This window comes from Oryx dammah, unplaced genomic scaffold (assembly GCF_014754425.2).
Source record: "Oryx dammah isolate SB20612 unplaced genomic scaffold, SCBI_Odam_1.1 HiC_scaffold_5, whole genome shotgun sequence".
In the NCBI taxonomy this organism is placed as follows: Eukaryota; Metazoa; Chordata; class Mammalia; order Artiodactyla; family Bovidae; genus Oryx; species Oryx dammah.
In genome coordinates, this window is record NW_024070189.1 from 92,946,939 (window position 1) to 92,968,275 (window position 21,337).

At 53.3% G+C, this 21,337-nt stretch overlaps 1 protein-coding gene across 1 annotated transcript; it reads right to left on the reverse strand.

Moving 5' to 3' along the window:
- Window positions 1-12,274: 12,274 nt before the first annotated feature.
- STXBP2 (syntaxin binding protein 2) lies at window positions 12,275-21,062 on the reverse strand. The gene is made up of 19 exons (XM_040240561.1): window positions 20,975-21,062; window positions 19,661-19,710; window positions 19,320-19,401; window positions 18,751-18,827; window positions 18,520-18,598; window positions 18,319-18,422; window positions 17,782-17,930; window positions 17,492-17,576; window positions 17,273-17,403; window positions 17,067-17,174; window positions 16,732-16,789; window positions 16,528-16,593; window positions 16,346-16,426; window positions 15,193-15,331; window positions 14,609-14,718; window positions 13,796-13,891; window positions 13,002-13,087; window positions 12,746-12,903; window positions 12,275-12,424 (listed from the first exon to the last, which is right to left on the reverse strand). The coding sequence occupies exons 1-19, from the start codon at window positions 21,009-21,011 to the stop codon at window positions 12,339-12,341; spliced, it is 1,782 nt and encodes a 593-aa protein (XP_040096495.1). The 5' UTR covers window positions 21,012-21,062; the 3' UTR covers window positions 12,275-12,338.
- Window positions 21,063-21,337: the final 275 nt, after the last annotated feature.

Consider the following 21,337-nt stretch of genomic DNA (forward strand, 5'->3'; position numbering starts at 1 on the left):
CCAGAAATCCCAGTCCTGGGCATATATCTGGAGAAAACTAGAATTCAGAAGGATACATGTGCCCCTATGTTCATAGAAGCACTATTCACAATACTCCAGAAACAATCTCAATGTCTATCCATCAACAGATGATGGGTAAAGAAGATGTGGAATATATATTCTGTTGACATATATATGTCAATTGAATATTACTCAGCAATAAAAAAGGATGAAATAATGGCATCTGCGGCAACAGGGATGGACCTAGAGATTCTCATACTAGATGAAGTAAGTCAGACAAAGCAAGACAAATACTATATGATATGGCTTATACATGGAATCTAAAAAAAAGATACAAATGAACTTGTTTACAAAACAGAAACAGATCCACAGACACAGAAGACAAAATTATGGCTACCAAAGGGGAAATCGGGGAAGGATGAATTAGGAGGTTAGACCTAATATACACACTGCTGCTGCTGCTGCTAAGTCGCTTCAGTCATGTCTGACTCTGTGTGACCCCATAGACAGCAGCCCACCAGGCTCCCCCGTCCCTGGGATTCTCCAGGCAAGAACACTGGAGTGGGTTGCCATTTCCTTCTCCAATGCAGGAAAGTGAAAAGTGAAAGTGAAGTCGCTCAGTTGTGTCCAACTTTTCAAGACCCCATGGACCGCAGCCTACCAGGCTCCCCCAACCATGGGATTCTCCAGGCAAGAGTACTGGAGTGGGGTGCCATTGCCTTCTCCCTAATATACACACAGTAGTATTATAAACTAGATGACCAACAAGGACCTCCTGTATAGCACAGGGAACTGTACTCAATAATTTATAATAAGTTATAAGAAAAATGAATCTGAAATATATATGTGTGTATATACATATGTTTGGAGAAGCCAATGGCACTTCACTGTGGTACTCATGGAGGAGCCTGGTGGGGGCAGAACGGAAAGCCTGGCCAAAGCTTCCTGAGAGCCTCCACCACGTGCCCCATTTCACAGATGGGAAAACTGATGTTAGGTGGTGAGACTGAGTCACTTTCAAAGGGAAGGTTTCAGATGCAGATTTGTTAGGTGCCAAGGTGCTTAGTCTGGTTTTTGGCTGGGGTGTGGGTCTTGCGGGATCTTAGTTCCCGGACCAAGGATTGAACTCATGCCCCCTGCAGTGGAAGCACAGCGTCTTAACCACTGAACCACCAGGGAGAACCCTCAAAGTCCTTACTTTTAACCAAGGCATTTTCCCCCCATACCATGAGGTGGGGGGAACACATGGAGGACAAAGTAAGGGGCAGCCCAGCTCTTGGGGCCCTGCTGGCCCAGGATGAGCTGTCTCTCCAGCCCCTTTCTGCTGGGCTCCCCACCCCCACCCCCACCCTGCCCAACATATCCAAACAACAAGAGCAGATGCTAAGGAGTTTTAAGGATGCTGGGGTGGTGATGTCCAGCCCCCTTCCTGGGAATCCCAGCTCAGCCATTAACTAGCTGCATGGCTTTGAGAAAGTGGCTAAAACACCTCTGGGCCTCTGTTTCCCCATTCGTAAAATGAGAGTATTCTCAGTGACTACCTCACACGGCGGAGGTGACGATTGCGTACTCCTCCTCCCGCTGCTTTACCAAGATAAAACTGACATGTAGCATTGCATGGGTTTAAGGTGTATAACGTGATGGTGTGACATGTGTATGTTGCAAAATGACTACCACATACGGTTAGTTAACACCTCCATCATCTCCCGTAATTATCTTTTTGTGTGTGGTGAGAACACTTAAGACCTACTCTCTTAGCAACTTTCCGGCACACAACAGTGTCAGTTGTAATCACCGTGCTGTATGTTAGGTCCCCAGAATTTATTCATCTTCTAACTGGAAATCTGTCCCCTTCGGGAAACATCTCGCCATGTCCCCGTCCACCCAGCCCTTGGTCACCACTACTCTGTTCTCTGTTGCTCTGGCTCAGCTTTCTTAGATTTCACAAATAAATCTTTAAAAACAAAGTCAAACTCATAGAGATTGGCATTTGCCAGGGCCTGGGAAGTAAGAGAAATGGGTTAAGGCTTGTTGAAAGGTACAAACTTCCAGTTATAAGAGGAATAAATTCTGTCTGGGGGTGTAATGTACAATGATGGTTAACAATACTGCATATTGTGTATTGAAAGGTTGCTAAGAAAGGAGAATTGAAAAGTTCTTGGAAATTCCCTGGCAGTCCAGTGGTTAGGGCTCCACCTTTTCACTGCCAAAGGTGCTGATTCAATCCTTGATCCGGGAACTAAGAGCCCATGAGCTGGGCAGTGTGGCCAAAAAAAGAAATAAAACTAAAAATTTCTCACAACACACAGGACAACTATGTGAGGAGTTGGATATACTACCTAACCTTATTGTAGTTATCATTTTGCAAAGTATTGTCAACACAAATAATCAATAAATCGTCTGTGTGCATGCCAAGTCACTTCAGTTGTACCTGACTCTTTGCAACTCTGTGGACTATAGTCTGCTGGGTTCCTCTCTCCATGAGATTCTCCAGAAAGAATACTGGATGGGTTTCCTACTCCAGGGCTCTTCTTCACCCAGGGATCAAACCTCCATCTCTTACATCTCCTGTGTTGGCAGGCAGGTTCTGTAACCACTGGTGCCACCTGGGAAGCCCAAACCATCTCTAATAAAAATATAAAAGAGTGTTTTTTCTTTTTTTTTTTGGCTAATGCCACCCAGCTTGTGGGATCTTAGTTCCCTGACCAGGAATTGAAACTGGGCCCACAGCTGTGAGAGCGCAGACTCCTCACTACTTGACCGGTATGGAAGTCCAAGCGAAGAGTTTTATTTGTGCCAAACTGAGGAATATAGCTCAGAAGAGAGCTTCTCTGATGACTCCGAGGAACTGCCTCAGAGAAGCATGATTTTAGCTCTGTTGTATGTCTTGTTGAAACAAAGAACATCAAACAAGTCAGGGAGACACTCCTTCAAAGTTTCAAAGAAACAGACTGGCACCTGCACAGCAAGTCAGCCTGACCTTGGCACCTGGGAAGGGAGTCTTATTACTGAAGGAGGACCAGCGCTGGTGTCCCAGGAAGGGCGGCATTTAATTTTTTTGAACATAGACATTCTTGACTTCTGGTCAATGTGCCCTTTTCTTTAATAATTAAAGCAGAAGTACAATGTAGCTTTGGTAGGCTAACAACAGGCTGTTCTAGTTAGCATCAAGTTCAAGTTAACCTAGGTGGCCCAATGATAAAGCATTCTGCCGGCCAATACAGGAGACACAAGTTCGATCCCTGGGTCAGGAAGATGCCCTGGAGAAGGAAATGGCAACCTGCTCCAGTATTCTTTGCCTGGAAATTTTCATGGATAGAGGAGCCTGGCAGGCTACAGTCCATGAGGTTGCAAAGAGTTGCACACGACTGAGCACGCACGTAGAAGCCACAATGACTTCCCCAAACCTCAATAATGGGAAGATTTCCTTTATCCGTATATATGTATTAAATCACTACTTTGTACATTGTAAGCTTATCTCTACACAGCTAGGGGAAAAAAGTAGATTCCACAGTTAAGTGAGATCAGGCAGTATTTTTCTGTCTCCCTCTGACTTATTTCATCCAGTGTGTAATTTATGTGAATGACTAGATGGACGCGAGTCTGAGTGAACTCCGGGAGTTGGTGATGGACAGGGAGGCCTGGTGTGCTATGATTCATGGGGTCGCAGAGTCAGACACGACTGAGCGACTGAACTGAACTGAACTGACGTAGACAAAGCATGATGAATGTTTTATAAACATCTTTTTTGTTCATTATTTCCCCAGAATTTCCCCAATTGCTGACAGGGATCAAAGCTCCGAGTGGTCACTGAAGGTGGAGGGGCCCCCAACCCGGACTTCCTCTTCCTGTCCCAACCCCTCAACCTCCTCAGCCCTGGGGACTCCATCCTGGCCCCACAGGAATGGAACTTTCCCACTCTTGGGGCTATTTCCACACCCCCAGGAGCCTTTTCACAATATTCTTAGCAGGAGCTGTTGGCTAATTTCTGTTTTCAGATTTTGAGCAACTTTACGGAAAAAAAATAAGGAAGCTTGCTTTGCTTTCTTGATGTCTACTGGGTTCCTCAGAAACCCTCAGCTCCTCCCCTAGGGGCCTTGGGCACTTCTTGTTCTGCCAGGGTCCCTGGCAGGAGGCGGAGGGTCACCATCCCACCTCCACCATCCTGGCTCAGCTGGCAGCTCCAGTGTGTCCCAGACCCTCACTTTTTTGTTCTTTTTAAAAGCAGCTTTTGTTGTTCAGTCACTAAGTCATGTCTGACTCTTTGCCACGCCATGGATTGCAGCCCACGAGGCTCCCTTGTCCTTCACTGTCTCCCAGAGTTTGCACAAACTCATGTCCATTGAGTCGGTGATGTCATCCCACCATCTCACACTCTGCTCTCTTCTCCTGCCCTCAATCTTTCCCAGCATGAGGGTCTTTCCCAATGAGTCGGCTCTTCCCATCAGGTGGCCAAAGTATGGGAGCTTCAGCTTCAGCATCAGTCCTTCCAATGAATATTCAGGGTTGATTTACTTTAGGATGGACTGGTTGAATCTCCTTACAGTCCAAGGGACTCTCAAGAGTCTTCTCCCAACACCACAGTTGGAAAGCATCAGTTCTTCAGCACTCAGCCTTCTTTATGGTCGAACTCTTACATCCCTACATGACTACTGGAAAAAAAACATAGCTTTGAGAAGCAGCTTTATTGAAGTATAATTTACATGCTACAACATTTATCCATTTCAAGTACAGGACTCGATGATCTGCAGTACAATTTCACAGGGTTGCACAGCCATCACTGCAATCCAATTCTGGAACATTTTCATTGCCCTTAAAAGGAATCCTGTGCTACTTTTCAGTCGCTGTCTATTCCCACTCCCATCCCTAGGCAACCACTTTCTGTCCGTGAATTTGCTTATTCTGGACGTTCCATATAAATAGAATCATACACTATGTGGTGGGATTTTTTTTTTAAGATTTTTTGATGTGGACCATTTTGAAAGTTTTTATTGAATTTATTGCAATATTACTTCTGTTTTTCATGTCTTTGGTTTTTTTAACTCCGAGGCAAATGGGATCTTAGCCTCCTGACCAGGGATGGAACTGTCACGCCTGCATTAGAAAGCAAAATCTTAACCACTGAACCACGAGGAAAGTCCCCCAATATGTGTTCTTTTGCATCAAGCTTCTTTCACTTAGCATAGTGTGTTTGAGGTTTATTCATGTTGTAACAAGTATTTTGGGCTTCCCTGGTGGCTCAGATGGCAAAGAATCTGCCTGCAACGCTGGAGACCTGGGTTTGATCCCTGGGTTGGGAAGATCCCCTGGAGAAGGGAATGGCCACCTACTCCAGTATTCTTGCCTGGAGGATTCCATGGATAGAGGAGCCTGGCGGGCTGCAGTCCACGGGGTCACAGAGTCAGACACGACTTGGCAATTGAGCACACTTTTTTTTTTAAGTAGAGCAAATTCAAGACCACAAACCTTTCCCTCCTGTCACTTGGGGGAGATAATACTTTAGAAAAGCCCCCTGCCCTGCATAGCATGGACTGAGAAACAACCCCTGCTGTGATGGGTTCCCAACCTCCCCTCCGGAACATCAGTGCTCACCACCCCAGGGGTGCCCTCCTGACCTTCCCAAGCCCTGCTGCTCACCTAAGGAATTCCCTTCTCACTTTGTGGAGCTCTCCTTCTTAGTACATCCTGGGAACTACACCACCCAGCCCAGAGCCAGACCCCTTTTGGATATTCAATAATAATAATGTATTATTACATCAAGACTATATTATTACAGTGTATATTAATATTACATCCATATATTATTATCACTGTGGCAGCCAGGGGTTCCTAAGTGTTGCCTCTAAGGTTATACTGTGACCCAACAGTGACTCTGGAGGCCTCCCTGATGAGCTCACGTGTTCAGTTGTCTCCTGGGGATCCTGGGGACCTAAGCCACACCCACAAGTAATAGGTAAAAAGCCTGAGGTTGCTACTTTCCCTACAAACCAACTACAGCTGTTTCTGAGGGACAGTCCTTTCAAGAAGGGTTCCAGGGACTTCCCTGGTGGTCCAGTGGCTAACACTCCATGCTCCCAGTACAGGGGATCTGGGTTCAATCCCTGGTCAGGGAACCAGATCTCATATGCTGCACCTAAAGACCTGGTGTGGCCAAATAAATACATATTAAAAAATTAAAAAGAAGGATTCTAGCTGATTCCAGTATGAGGAATGACAGGGATTAAAATAATCCTCAAGAGTTATTGGCAATAGATAGGTATACAGATTGGAGTAGGAACTGGCAACTCACTCCAGTATTCTTGCCTGGAAAATTCCATGGACAGAGGAAGCTGGCGGGCTACAGTCCATGGGGTTGCAGAGTCTGACATGACTGAGCATGCACACACACAGTTACATCAAAGTGTTAGTCGCTCAGTAGTGTCCAACTCTTTTGCGACCCAATGGACCGTAGCCCACCAGGCTCCTCTGTCCATGGGATTCTCCAGGCAAGAATACTGGAGAGGGCTGCCATTTTCTCCTCCCGGGGATCTTCCTAACTCAGGAATCAAACCCAGGTCTCCTGCATTGCAGCCAGATTCGTGACGGTCTGAGCCACCAGGGAAGTTTTAATACTGGGGGAAAAAAGATTTAGGAATTCCCTGGCTATCCAGTGGTTAGGACTCCTTGCTTTCCCTGCGGCCTGGGTTCACTCTCTGGTACAGGAACTAAGATCCTGCAAACCTCCAGACACTGCATTAAAAAAAAAAAATTTTTTTTTAAAGGGAGATGGAAGGAATTCCCTGCGGGTCCAAGGTGCAGGAGGCAAGTTTCAATCCCTGGTAGGGGAACTAAGGTCCTGAACGTCCCCAGGCAGAGAAAAAAAAAAAATTTTTTTTTTAAGGTGTAAACTGGCAGGAATCCACGACTGCTAAAAAACCTTTATGCGGAGAGTTGTTGGGAATCAGAGACCTCCCCCTTCCCTCACCCCAGCCACCGACTAACCGTAGGGACATGACATCATGGAGCCCCTGACGTCATGCATCATGGAACGCAGAGAGGTTGGAGTTTACTCTCCTGCGAGGGTTTTGAGAATTCTGTGCAACGCGTGTGGGGCACTTGGCGTAATACCTGGGGGCGTGGTCAGGACTGACACTACTGGCTGGCTGCTCTGGTCCATGGTGGGTGGGGTCCGTGAATATTCTTAGAATAAAAGGCCCTTAGGTGGGAGATTTTACAACATCATTTACGTATAAATAAGTGGCCAAGGCCGAGGCGATTTAAACAGAGTTTCGTTGGGGCTGAGAACTACGGAGTAACTCATGACCTACTCTCCCTCCTTCAAGCCCCCTCCCCCCGCCCCGCCACCGGCGAGGTCTCTAATTAGGGTCACCCAAATTCGCGGTTACAGACGCTTTTTGATCTTTCGATCAAAGCAACCGGCAAGTTGAGCCACAGCGCCCCCTTGCGCTCAGAGCGCGTACCTGCCTAAGCGGGCGCCGGAGGGAACACCGTGACTTCCCAGTTCAGTTCAGTTCAATTCAGTAGCTTAGTCGGGTCCAACTCTTTGCGACCCCATGAATCGCAGCACGCCAGGCCTCCCTGTCCATCACCAACTCCCGGAGTCTACCCAAACCCAGGTCCATCGAGTCGGTGATGCCATCCAGCCATCTCATCCTCTGTCGTCCTCTTCTCCTCTTGCCCCCAAGCCCTCCCAGCATCAGGGTCTTTTTCAATGAGTCAACTCTTCGCATGAGGTGGCCAAAGTATTGGAGTTTCAGCTTCACCATCAGTCCTTCCAATGAACACCCAGGACTGATCTCCTTTAGCATGGACTGGTTGGATCTCCTTGCAGTCCAAGGGACTCTCAAGAGTCTTCTCCAACACCATAGTTCAAAAGCATCAATTCTTCAGCGCTCAGCTTTCTTTATAGTCCAACTCTCACATCTATACATGACCACTGGAAAAACCATAGCCTTGACTAGATGGACCTTTGTTGGCAAAGTAGTGTCTCTGCTTTTGAATATGCTGTCTAGGTTGGTGATAACTTTCCTTCCAAGGAGTAAGTGTCTTTTGATTTCATGGCTGCAATCACCATCTGCACTGATTTTGGAGCCCCCAAAATAAAGTCCGACACAGTTTCCATTGTCTCCCCATCTGTTTGCCATGAAGTGATGGGACCAGATGCCATGATCGTTTTCTGAATGTTGACCTTCAAGCCAACTTTTTCACTCTCCTCCTTCACTTTCATCAAGAGACTTTTTAGTTCCTCTTCACTTTCTGCCATAAGGGTGGTGTCATCTGCATATCTGAGGTGATTGATATTTCTCCTGGCAACCTTGATTCCAGCTTCCAGCTTGTGCTTCCTCCAGCCCAGCATTTCTCATGATGTACTCTGCATAGAAGTTAAATAGGCAGGGTGACAATATAAAGCCTTGACATACTCCTTTTCCTATTTGGAACCAGTCTGTTGTTCCATGTCCACTTCTAATTGTTGCTTCCTGACCTGCATACAGGTTTCTCAAGAGGCAGGTCAGGTGGTCTGGTATTCCCTTCTCTTTCAGAATTTTCCAGTTTATTGTGATCCACATAGTCAAAGGCTTTGGCATAGTCAATAAAGCAGAAATAGATGCTTTTTGGAACTCTCTTGCTTTTTCTATGATCCAGAGGATGCTGGCAGTTTGATCTCTGGTTGCTCTGCCTTTTCTAAAACCAGCTTGAACATCTGGAAGTTCACGGTTCTCATATTGCTGAAGCCTGGCTTGGCCAGTTCAATTCAGTCACTCAGTTGTGTCTGACTCTTTGAGACCCCATGAACTGCAGCACACCAGGCTTCCCTGTCCATCACCAACTCCCAGAGTTTACTCAAACTCATGTCCATCGAGTCAGTGATGTCATCCAAACATCTCATCCTCTGTCGTCCCCTTCTCCCCTCTTCAAACTTTCCCAGCATCAGGGTCTTTTCAGTGAGTCAGTTCTTTGCATCAGGTGGCCAAAGTATTGGAGTTTCAGCTTCCGCATCGGTCCTTCCAATGAATATTCAGGACTGATTTCCTTTAGGATTGACTCATTGGATCTCCTTGCAGTCCATGGGACTCTCAAGAGTCTTCTCCAACACCACAGTTCAAAAGCATCAGTTCTTCTGAGCTCAGCTTTCTTTATAGTCCAACTCTCACATCCATATATGACTACTGGAAAAACCATAGCTTTGACTAGATGGACTTTTAATATGCTGTCTAGGTTGATCATAGCCTTTCTTCCAAGGAGCAGGCATCTTTTAAATTTCATGACTGCAGTCACCATCTGCAGTGATTTTGGAGCCCCCCAAAATAAAGCCTCTCACTGTTTCCATTATTTCCCCATCTATTTGCCATGAAGTGATTGGAATGGATGCCATGATCTTAGTTTTCTGAATGTTGAGTTTTAAGCCAACTTTTTCACTCTCCTCTTTCACTTTTCATCAAGAGGCTCTTTAGTTCTTCACTTTCTGCCATAAAGTTGGTGTCATCTGCATATCTGAGGTTATTGATATTTCTCTGGCTTCCCAGAGCAAGGTTTAAATGTTAAATTTTGGGGTCTATCTTCCCTGGTGAAGTAGTTAGAACCCACTCTTCCATTGCGGGGAGACGTGGGTTCCATCGCTGGTTGGGGAACTAAGGTGCCCCGCGGCCAAAAATAAACAATTTTTTTTTAAGTTAAACTTTTAAAACCATCTCCCTCCCACTGCGTCTCCCACCAGTTGAAAGGCCTGCCTGCCGAGTCTGCGAAGGGAGCCTTGCATCCAGGGCGGGATGTCTCAGGGGTCCGAGATGACCCACTTTCTTCCCTGCAACCTATCTACTTGAGGGCCTTGCACGTCCATCTTTCTGCCCTGTCAGGAGTTTCAGGTAAGTCTTAGTTGTTGCTATTGTTGTTGCTTAGTCACTCAGTCATGTCCGACTCTTGCGACCCCATGGACTATAAGGCTGCAGGCTGCTCTGCCCATGGGACTCTCCAGACAAGAATACTGCAGTGGGTTGCCATGCCCTCGTGCATCTCCGGCACTGGCAGGCAGATTCGTTCCCACTTAGCCACCGGAGAGGCCCTGTAAACCTCAGAAGAAATGCTGAATTGGAGGGACTTTTGCTTTTCCAAGGCCCCGGCTGCAGAACTGTGTGTGTGATTTTTCTGGTTAGGGTGTCTTTAGATTTCTCCAGATTCTCAAAAGGAGAGGTGACCTCAGGACTTCCCTAGTGGTCCAGTGGTTAGGATTCCATGCTCCCTATGCAGGGGGCAGGACTTTGATTCCGGGTTGGAGAAACTGGGATCCCCTATGCTGCACAGCCTGCCCCCAACAACAACAAGGATAGGTGACCTCAAAATCAGGGCCAAGTCTTCGGTGGGTGGGAAACAAGGGGCCTAGGTGTCCCGTTTCTGCCCACACTCTCTTGGTCCCAACCTTAGATGGGCCACAACTCCGATTACAGGTGGGGTAGTGCTCTACCTGTAGGGGAGTGGTCATGAGATTCAGCTTATCCTCCCATCAGGGTCCCCTTCCCAGGAACCCATCCCAGCTGAGCCCCATCAACCACATTACACCTGGACCCCACCTGACCCTGCTGAGATATCTTCTGCAGTTTCCCATCACTCCAGCAGGGGTCATATCCAGGGGTCATATTCTCACTCAGGCCCCAGGTGGCTATTAGACCTTGACCCCTTTCTCTTCACATTAAGTGCCCCCTCCTCCAGGAAGCCTTCCCTGACTGCCCCAGGCTGAGTGGATTATGGTGTCCTCAGGGCTCCCTTAGCCCCATGTGGTACAGACTTCTGACCAGGCTATGTGTCTGTGCCCCTAGAGGAAAGGGCCTTCATAGCTCTTATTCAGGCTGTAAAATTCACATCTCATTTTAGCTGAGGGTTACGGACTGAACTGTGTCCCCAGAAAATTCATATGCTGGAGTCCTAAGCCCTATGCCTCAGAATGTGACTCTATTCGGAGATGAGACTTTCAGAAAGATCATTGAGTTGGGAGTTCCCTGGTGGTTCAGTGGCTAAGACTTCATGCTCTCAATGCAGGGGGCACACGTTCCATCCCTGGTTGGGGAACTAGATCCTACATACTGCAACAAAAGATCCTGTGTGCTGCAATTAAGAGGCGCTGCTGCTAAGTCGCTTCAGTCGTGTCCGACTCTGTGCGACCCCATAGACAGCAGCCCACCAGGCTCCCCTCTGTCCCTGGGATTCTCCTGGCAAGAACACTGGAGTGGGTTGCCATTTCCTTCTCCAATGCAGGAAAGTGAAAAGTGAAACTGAAGTCGCTCAGTCGTGTCTGACCCTCAGCAACCCCATGGACTGCAGCCTTCCAGGCTCCTCTGTCCATGGGATTTTCCAGGCAAGACTACTGGAGTGGGGTGCCATTGCCTTCTCTGAATTAAGAGTCGTTGCAGTTCAAAAAAGTTTTTCTTTGACAGTGTCAGTCAGGGAGAAGAAATCAAAGGGATGATCCAGATTGGAGAGAAGTGATTAAAAAAAAAAAGATAATTAAGTCCAAATGAGGTCAGTAGTGTAGACTCTAAGCCAATATGACTGGTGTCCTTAAGAGGAGATTAGGACACAGACACGCACAGAGGCAAGAGCACGTGAGGACACAAAGAGAAGACAGCCATCTATGGGCCAAGGAGAGGGGCCTTTGAAGAAATCAACCCTGCTGACACCTTCACCTTGGACTCCTGCTCTCCACAAATGGGAGAGAATAATCTCTGTTGTGTAGGTCACCTGGAACGTGGAACTGGGTTATGGCAGCCCCGGCATACTAATCCACCCAGTAAAGGCCCTGATAAGTCCTGCAGTTAGCAAACCCTGTGAATACCCTGCCGGAAATAGAGAGGAAGAAGCAGGAGGAGCTCCAGCTCTCTGGGATGGGAGCTGGGTGGGCATCGTTTGCCGTGCTCCTATCCTCACACAAGTGCCAGTTCTGATCTTAGGAAGAGGAAAAGACTCCTGATCTGTGTGGCTGCAAGTCCCAAGGAGACAGTGCCAGAAGGGCTGGGGAAGTCTGTCTGGTCTGTTGATACTCTACTACTGACAGTCCCATCAGAGTGGCCAGGAGAACCATGACTGGTTCCCAGGTTCTGGAAAGGCCAACCCGACATTTGCCTGGAACCTGGAAGCTAGTAGATCTTGGAGTCCATGTTCACCTTAGAGTGTGGAATGCCCTCCGGAAGAACAGGGTTGGGTGGGGCCTGAGGCACAAAGTCAGGGGATGGGACCCAAGAGAGGAGGGCCCCATATGGCTCCCTTGAAAAGCAAGCAAGGTGGGTGCCAGCTGGCAGAAAGATGGGAGTTTATTTCTCTGGAAAGGGATGCAGCAGGTCAGGCGGGGGTCAGGGCAGGGAGACATCCTCTAGTTTCTGGTCCAGAGTCTTCAGATCATCCAGGAAGCGGGTCGGGGTGAGGATGTGCGAGGAGCCTGGGCCGGAGGGAGGGGCTGTGGGAGTGGCCTTGGCCCCTAACCCTTCCACCCAGAGGGTCGTTCAGGAAAACCCTGGCTCTCAGGACTCAGGAGTCTCACCTCTTGGAAAGGGAAGGGTCCACTCCCAGGGGACCACATCCCTGGGAAGCCAAGCCCTAACCCCTCTCACCTAGGGCTCCCAGACGCCAGCCCTGCAGAGGCTCCAAGGTTTGGGGACCCAGAAGGCACACAGCTATCAGTTCCCTAGGAACCCACAGGCGGGAGAGTTGGGCTCCCAGCCCCTGCCAAGCCCAGGAGACCCCAGTCTTGGCCACTCACCGATGAGCACCTCCCACTTGCCCTCAGTGGCCCTGGTCACTTCGTAGGCGGCCCGCATCTCTGACATGGCCACACCACCCACGATGTAGACAATAAGCCGGGGCCCTGCCCGGGCCTCCACGCCCGCCTTGTTCTTGTGCCAGTGGCCGAAGCGGGCACTGTGCGAGGAAGGCAGGCGGAGGTCAGACTGGGTAGCAGATCACCCCACCCACCCAAGCCTCACTTCCTGTGGGTCTGGGCATGTCCCTGGCCTCACCTGACGGCAGCCTGGGAACTGGGTGTGGGGGCAGGGTCAGATACAAAGGGCCACAGCTTTCGGTCCAGCCGGTCTTCCACAGCATCCTAGGGCCGGAGAGGGAGGCTGAGGAGAGGGGCCCGGGCAATGAGGCCCAAGGTCTGGAGCGTCCTCCATCGGGTATGTTCACAGGCCAAGATCCTGGCAGAAAGGGGCCGCCACCTGTACCTCCAGCCCCTTAATGACCCGGGACCCGGGGCTCTTAGCTTCTTAAGGACCCTGCTCCTGCTCAGCTCCTCAGAGACCCAGGAGTGTGGACCTCCAGCCCCTGGAGAAGCCAAGATTCTGAGCCCCCCACCCCTCAGGAACCCAGAGGTCTAGGCATCCAGGATCCATAGGGATAAGGGGGCCTCTAAGCCGGCAGAGATGCCAGGACTCCATACAGATGGCAGGAAGCAGGAAGCCAGGTCCCCGGCCAGGTCCTTTAGGCTGCCGCTGCTTTTGGCTCCCCGCGTGGGGCAGGGGCTGGTATGGGCAGGGCAAAGGGGGACCCAGGTGGCGTCCTGGGGGGCAGGAGTGAATAGAGGTAGATAGAGGAGGGGACCAGCAAGTGGAGAGAAGATGAAGCTCTTCTCTCTCTCTGCGCCCCCGTTCCTCCAGTGTGGGATGGGGTTGCCCCCAGAACCCAGGCAGAGCCATGGGGAAGCCAATAATGAGGGATTTTCTCTTACGCCCCGGGGCTTAGGACAGTGAGCAGGGAGGGGCTGAGCGTGGCCTGGATGGGGGAGGTCAGGTCCCACCCCTACCAGCAGTACCTCCATCACGTCCTTGATGATGGGGGTCCAGCGAGACAGCTGATAGGTGGGCTCTGAGCGCTCCCTCCGCTCCAGTCGGCTGGTGGTCCCAGAGCTCTACAGGTGGGGCGGGTGGGGTCGGTGGGGGAATTAGGGAGAAGGAGGCAGGTCACAGATGGGGCTTGTCGGGCTGGGGGAGGTTGCAGACAGAGCGAGGAAGGGAAAACAAGAGAGAGGGAGGAAGAAATACACAGGTGATGAAACCAAGATGAGACAAAGAAGAAGATCAGGACTGAGAGAGAGAGATGGGGACGGACGATGGAGGACGTAGAAACAGGGGAACTGAGAGGCGGTGGACAGGGTGACAGACGCGGGCCTGGGAGAGAGGCAGAGGACAGGCAGGGGGAGAACGTGAGAGGTGCCCGCAGTCGAGCGGCAGCGGAGGGCAAGGTCGAGGGAGGAGGGACGTGCCGAGAGCCGAGCCCAGGAAGCTGCTGTGTGTGTTCCGGGTGGACTGGTGGCCCTGAGGCCTCCGGGAGCCCAGGGTCGCCCACGTGCCCCGTGCTGGGGACCCAGCTGTCGGCCTGTGGGACTTGGACTGCGTGCCCCATGCGGCAGCACCACTAGCACTCACGCTCCAAGCCTCATAGGCCCCACCCCTCCTGTGACTCTCAGACTGGGAACAGCCCCGCGGCCCCCGGTCCCCAGGCCCTCCTGAGGGCTCCCCCGTGCGCCAAGAACCACAGCACGCCTGGTGTGTCCCCACCATGGTAGTGTGCCCTCTGACCCCAGTCACTCCCCTCTGACTCAGTGCCCTCTCCCTGCCCAGCGTACCCCGGCGTTGGTGACAGTGCCCCCCAGCTGCTCCAGGTTCCTGATGAGGTTGCTGTGCGCCTGCACGTTGGCGTGCTGAATCAGCTTGGCCAGGTTCTCCTCGCTCACACCTGGAGACGGCCGGAGGACGGGGCTTATGTGGAGGCTCACAGGGTGGTGGTGGGCAAGGGGGAGGGTGCAGAGGTGGCCACGAAGGCTTCTGGGTTGAGGAGCTTGGGGTAGGGGCATCCAGCAGTCAGGATACCCTGGGGACCGGGGGAACCACCGACGCTCGCAGAGAAGGTGGATTCCTCATGTTAGAACTCTGGATGGGAATCCCAGAGGGGGTGGCAGATTGGGGGAGCCTCTGGAATCAGTTGAGGGGGCCAAGTTTGGAGGAGTCCTAAAAATAGATTCAGAGGGTCTCCACGCCAATGGAGGCCAATGGAGGGTGGCCCAAGGTCCAGAGGGGTATCTGTGGGGTTTGGCGTACCTGGTGTGTGGGGGCATCTGCGGGAGTGAAAGCCTCCCACAGTCACCGGAGACCGGAGTGAATGACGGTATACCAACCTCCTCGCCCCTTCAACTCCAGGCCCCCTGCCTACCATTCCGTAGCAGGATGTAGAGCAACAGAACCCGGATCTTGTCGTAGGCTGGCACTGCAGCGTCCAGCAGCACCGGTACAATCAGCTTCATGGCGTCCTTGATCTTCTCACCCTCTGCGTCCGAGCCCATGGCTAAGTCCTGGGGCGACATGGGGGTCAGCCACCACATCGGGGGACGGGGCAGGGGAGGGACATCCCCATGGGCCTCGGCAAGACCTCTGGGCTTCATTTTGCTCTACCAGTCTCTGAAGGTTCTACACCTGTTCGCCGTGAGGCCCCACCCCTCACACAGGCCCCTCCTAGCCATAGGCTTCACCCTCTCCGAGGTTCAGCGTCTTCCCCTTCAGGCCACACCCCTCACACAGGCCACACCTCTCCATAGGCCCCACATTTCCAATGGTCTGTGTGTTAATTCAGAGAAGGTAATGGCAACCCACTCCAGTACTCTTGCCTGGAGAATCCCATGGACGGAGGAGCCTGGTAGGCTACAGTCCATGGGGTCACTAAGAGTTGGACACGACCAAGTAACTTCAGTTTCACTTTTCACTTTCATACATTGGAGAAGGAAATGGCAACCCACTCCAGTATTCTTGCCTAGAGAATACCAGGGATGGGGGAGCCTGGTGGGCTGCCGTCTATGTGGTCGCACAGAGTCAGACACGACTGACTGACTTAGCAGCAGCAGCAGTGTGTTAATTGCTCAGTGGTGTCAGACTCTTTGTAACCCCATGGTCTGTAGACCACCAGGCTCCTTTGTCCATAGAACTCTCCAGGCAAGAATACTGGAGTGGGTTGCCATTTCCTTCTCCAGGGGATCTTCCTGACCCAGGGATTGAACCTGGGTCTCCCTCATTGCAGGCAGATTACCGTCTGAGCTCCTTAGGCCTGCCTTCCCCACAAGAAACTGCCTCTCCAAGGGGCTGGCCCCCACAGGGCCTACGCCCACACTCCAAGTCTCCTCTCCACAGATTCCACCCCTCACACAGGCTACACCTCTCCAGAGGCCCCAGCCCTTACCCAGGTCCTGCCTTTTTCCAGGCCGGGCCACCACCCATAAGCCACAGACTGCCCCAGAAATGCCTCTGCACAGGCCCTGCCCCCCGACTCCTAGCCCAGCCCATACAGACCCCACCCCTGCCCAGGGCCCACCCACCTGCTCCACGCTGCACAGCTTCTCCACGCAGCCCTTGAAATGCTTCATGCAGTCATCGGCTAAATGCAGGTGCGTCGAGTACTGCAGGGTAAGTGTGGGAATCGGGGGTAACAGAGTCAGTCAGGATGCAGACAGGGTGACAGTTGGGGGTGGCAGGTTCCTGGTCGCCGCTTACTGCTCACCTTGTTCAGCTCCTTCTGGTACTGTGGCATCTTTTTTAGGATATGGGACAGGTCTTTGATGTCGGCCTGGGAACAAGGCTGAGCGTGAGGCCAGGCCCTGCCTATCCGAGGCCCCCAATCCAGGTTGGGGCTCCAGACTGAGGCCCTGCCCCTCCCAAGTGGCCCACCCTGCCCCGGGCCTGCACCCTTCACCCCACAGCCTACCTTGTCTGTGGTCAGCCTCTTGCTCTCACAGAAATTCTTTAGGAGCTCCGTGACCTTCCTGGCGGTGAGAATGGGCAGGGGGTAGGTTGGGGACTGGTGCCAAGACGGTCATTTGAGGGCAGAGCTGGGGGGTTGGGGAGTCACAGGGCCCCGGGATGCCAGCCAGGGGACACAGGCCCACACTGGAGAGGCGTGGGGAGGCCAGCAGAGGGGTGTGGCTTGTTGACAGGCATTCATGGAGTACAGGTCCACAATGGGATGGAGGGGTGGGGACCGTGTGCCAGAGGGCCCACAACCCCGGTGCCCACCGCGAGCACATGCACGTGCGCACGTACTTGGACACGTCCGCGATGTGCATGTGCCGAAGCTCCATCCACAGGTCATCATCCTCGTCCAGCAGCACCGCCTTCTCCCGGGCCTCACTGAGCCCGGTGGTCTCGTACCTGGGAAAGCCAGAGACATGAAGGTCGCAAGCACTCACTGAAGACCAGGGACCTGGGGCTGCAGTGACGGCAGAGGGCGAGTTCCAGGGTCTTCCCACCTGTAGGTGTCCTGCTCAATGTCCAGCAGGTCGTAGGCCATGGCCTGGAAGGTGAGCTCATGCAGCAGTGGGGACACGGGGTCGGCCGCCCGGTCCATGATGAGCAGCTGTGAGCGAGTCTTCTCAGGGCCCTGGGGTGCAAGGGGTGGGCAGGGGGATGAAGCCATTGATCCTGACCCTGGCTGGGGCCTCCCTCCACCTCCCCAGAAAGCCCCTCACCTCGCCCAGGTTGGGAGTGTCTGCCTTAAAGGCGTTCAGCTTGGCTAGGACGGCGTGGGCCAGCTGTGCCGTGTCCTCTGGGCCCCTGTGGGTGGGGTGGGCAGACACGGGGTGGGTGCCTCAGGGTGTGGGGTTGGGGAGGGCCAGCCAGCACAGACTGGGAGTCAGGGATGGGGTTAGGGATGGGAGTCAGGGGTCAAGGTGAGGTCTGGAGCTGGGGTTGGAAGAGAGGTGCAAGGTTGGAAGCAGGATGGGGTCAAGGTCAGCGCGGCATCTGGCTGGGGACCCACTTGCGGTAGCGGATGGCCGGGTACTCTTGCAGTGTGGCGCACAGGGTGGCGATCTGCTGGGCCAGCACCTCCAGCTGCCGTGCTCGCTCGCCCGCCCGGAAGGGGCAGTAAAGGTTGTAGGTGCTGTGGGGGGCATCCAGGGAGAACACCTGAGAGAGCACAGAGCCGCCACCACTGGAGGTGCGTCCCTGCCCAACTCCAGCCACGGCCATGTGCCGCTCCCCGGGGCTTCCTCTGGTCTTCCAGAGCCTGCTTTGCAGGCCTGGGGCAGCCCCCTAACTACTGTTTTGTGGAATACCCCAGCCCCCTCCACCTTGGGTGGGAAGACAGAGCGGTGAGCTGTATGCTGCCCCCTGCTATTGCCCAGGGAGCAGAACTCCAGGTGACTGCCACTAAGAGCTCATTCCACCAGTTGTTAGCTGCTTTCCTTTCTGATTCAGCACCCCCTTTACTTATCGCCTTGCCTATTTCCGAGGGAAACCTGGGATATTTGGTGACGAAGCCCCACTTCCTACCCAGAACTAGGTTGGGCTATACCTGAGCTTCGTAGGGGAGGAAGGCAAGGTGGATCTCTTTCAGCGTCTTCACCACCTTTGCCAGACGGGAACGACCCAGCTCACTGAACAGGGGCTCAGGGCAGGCTGGGAATGGGCAAGACGGGGCATCAGGCCAGGGCAGCCCTCACACCCCCTTACCCTGACCCCCACACCGCACCCCTACCCGGCTCTCCTCACTCACTGTCGGTGAAGAAGACGTGTGCTGCTTTGTAGGTGAAGGTCGGGGTCCCCCGGAAATCTGCGATCAGGGCCTGTACTGACTGGGGAAGGCGGATCACTCTCCAGGCTTGGCCCAGTACCCTTAGACAGACCATCCCCTGACCCAACCTCCCAGCCACTGCCTGCTCCTCATACACATAGAGACATGTGTGCCAGCACACACACATGCACACACACCCACTATCATAGGCACCTTCTCCGTGGGGCTCAGCAGATAAATAGCCTCCAGGCTGGGGATGGGTTCTCGCCTTTTGTTGATGTCCTCCACAACTAGTAGGAACAGAGAAAGGGGACATGTGTGGATGGCACTGGGGCCAGGGCACAGGCAGAGTCGCACACTCAGGGAGCTGGACACTTGGGGTGCAGAGGCAGCAGGGGATATGCACACTCCCTGAGGGTCCTGAGCTTCAGGGAACACATCCATGGATCACAGGGCCAAGAGCTACATGGGCAGGGCTCTGCACATGCAGGGTCACACAGTCATCGCCTCCTGGGGATCGACCTTAGAAAGTTACACATTCTCGGGGTCACATGCTGAGAGCCCCACATGCAGTTCCACACAAAGGGGTTGCACAGCTGGGGAGGCTGACCCCTTAGGGGTTGCAGCTGGGGAGCCCCTTGCGTGGGAAGTCTGCCTATCTAGGGGTTGCCATATCAGGGCTGTCTGTACAGGAAACTGCATTCTTGGAAGTCCTGGACAATTTCAGGGGATGCCACACTCTGGTCCCAGCTGGGAAGCCTGGGGTTGGGGTAGCCACTCACTGGTGATGCCCTCGGCCAAGATGTCTGACATCTTGCAGCAGGATGACAAGATGCGCATGCTCGGGTGGTCCATGATGAGCACCTGTCCAGATGGATGGAATGGACAGAAAAGAGGGTGGGAGAGGCTGAAGCTGTCCCTGAGGAGGGGCTAGAGCCGAGGGCAAGTCTCTCAGCTTCATGAGCTGATTGAACAAGAGGACCCAGGACCCCACCCAAGCCCATCCCAGACCCACCCACGTGACCTCTGTGGACCAGCAGCCTCCTCAGGGAGCTGGAGGGGGGCTGTCCCACATTCAGGGCCCCAACATGGGTTTAGACAAGGCATTCTATCTCGCCCCTACCTTCCACTCCCCATCTTTCTTGACGCTCCGAATGACTCCGCTCAAAATTTCTGCAGGGAAATGAGGGGTGGGCTCAGTATGTGGGGTCCTCTGGCCCCACGGTGCCCCCCAACATTCTGGGTCCTGGGCTGGACTTCCATTGGAACTCCCATTTACTCCTCCCCCTCAGTCCTTTGAAGTAGCTCCTGGTCACCCCCAAATTATAGTCAGGGCTACTGAGGTTCAGAGAGGAGAAGTAAGTTGCCTAAGGACCCTCAGCACCTAAGTGGCAAGTGCCTGGAGCATAAGTAGTAGATAAATATGCTTTAGATAAACGAATAACTGGAAAGCCACGACTCACATAACAGGTCTACCTGCCTCCAGAACTGGGCTCTCCATCCCCCTACCTAATGGAGTACTCCTGGCATGTAGATTTCAGCCACACCCTCATTCCACCTCCATCATTTACCCTGAACCAGAACGCAGGACCCCTGGATCCCTGTCTGAAACATGCCTGGCTGTGGTTATTCCATGACCCAATATCCAGCCTCAGTTTCCTCATTTGTAAAATGGAATCAATGGCTCTCCTGTCTCTCCATCAACCCCTTCATAGGAGGAGGCCCCTTTTTCAGTTGGGGTTTGGGGAGTTTGAGCCACACTCGGCTCTGCCTAGTGGAGGGAGTGGGCAAAAGTGCCAGGGCGGCCCCGCCCAGCAAGTGTCTTGTCCACTGTTATCAGCACTGCCAGGGCGGAAGGAGACTCTGAGGCCGGAACTAGCGGAGGTGGGGGAGGGGACGACCTCCCCCCGCCCCCCCCCCCCCCCCCCCCGCCCCGCCCAAGAACCCGGCCCGTGGAGGCCTGGATGCCAGGATCCCCATTGGGGGCCGGGCAAAGAGTAAGGCGTCCCCCGCCCTTGGATCTGCATTGGAGCCTGGACGCGCATCCTGAGCACTCTCACCAGCTGGGGTCGCTGACCAGCGCACCCAGGCCCGGCCGCGGTCCGCACCATGGGGCCCCAAGAGTCCAGCCCGCCGGACTTTGCCAGGCTCAGAGACCCGGGAGCCTGGCAGTCCAGCGGGGCCCTCCCCACGCCCATTCTCTAGGGGGTCCAGAAGTCCATACCCAGCGCCTGTCTACGCTACCCTTAGTCAGATTTCTTTGGGTCCCCGGAGTTTGTCTCCCAACTTTGTTCCGCTCCCTCAAGGGAGAGCCAAGTCCCCGCCCACCCCCTCGAGGGTCAGGTGCTCGACGCCCTGCCAGGTCCCCAGCTCCCCGCCGCTAGACTCCCAGAGTCCGTGCGCCCCCGGCCCCCCGCCCCCAGGGGGCGGCACTCACTTTCTCCTACCACCGCCTTCAGCCCCAAGGGCGCCATCTTTCCCTAGGGGCGCCGCCGCTTCCGGGTCTGTCCCAAGGTGGGGGCGTGGCCCCGCGCGTCATCCACGTGGACCCCGCCCCGCGAGCCCGGGACACGCCCCCTGCCCACCTGGCCCCGCCCCTCCACCGGTTCTCAGAGAAGTTGCATTCCCTGCCGAAATGACAGGCGAAAGCGTTCCTGCAGAGATCTTTAAAGTCGCCGGAGGAGCACGGCCCGACGACACGTTCATAGACGTGAGCTCAGACACACTTCCCTAGCTTGTGTGCAGCGAGAAAGCGGGATCGCAAGGCAATAATAACCCCTTTATCTTACCCAGGCATAGT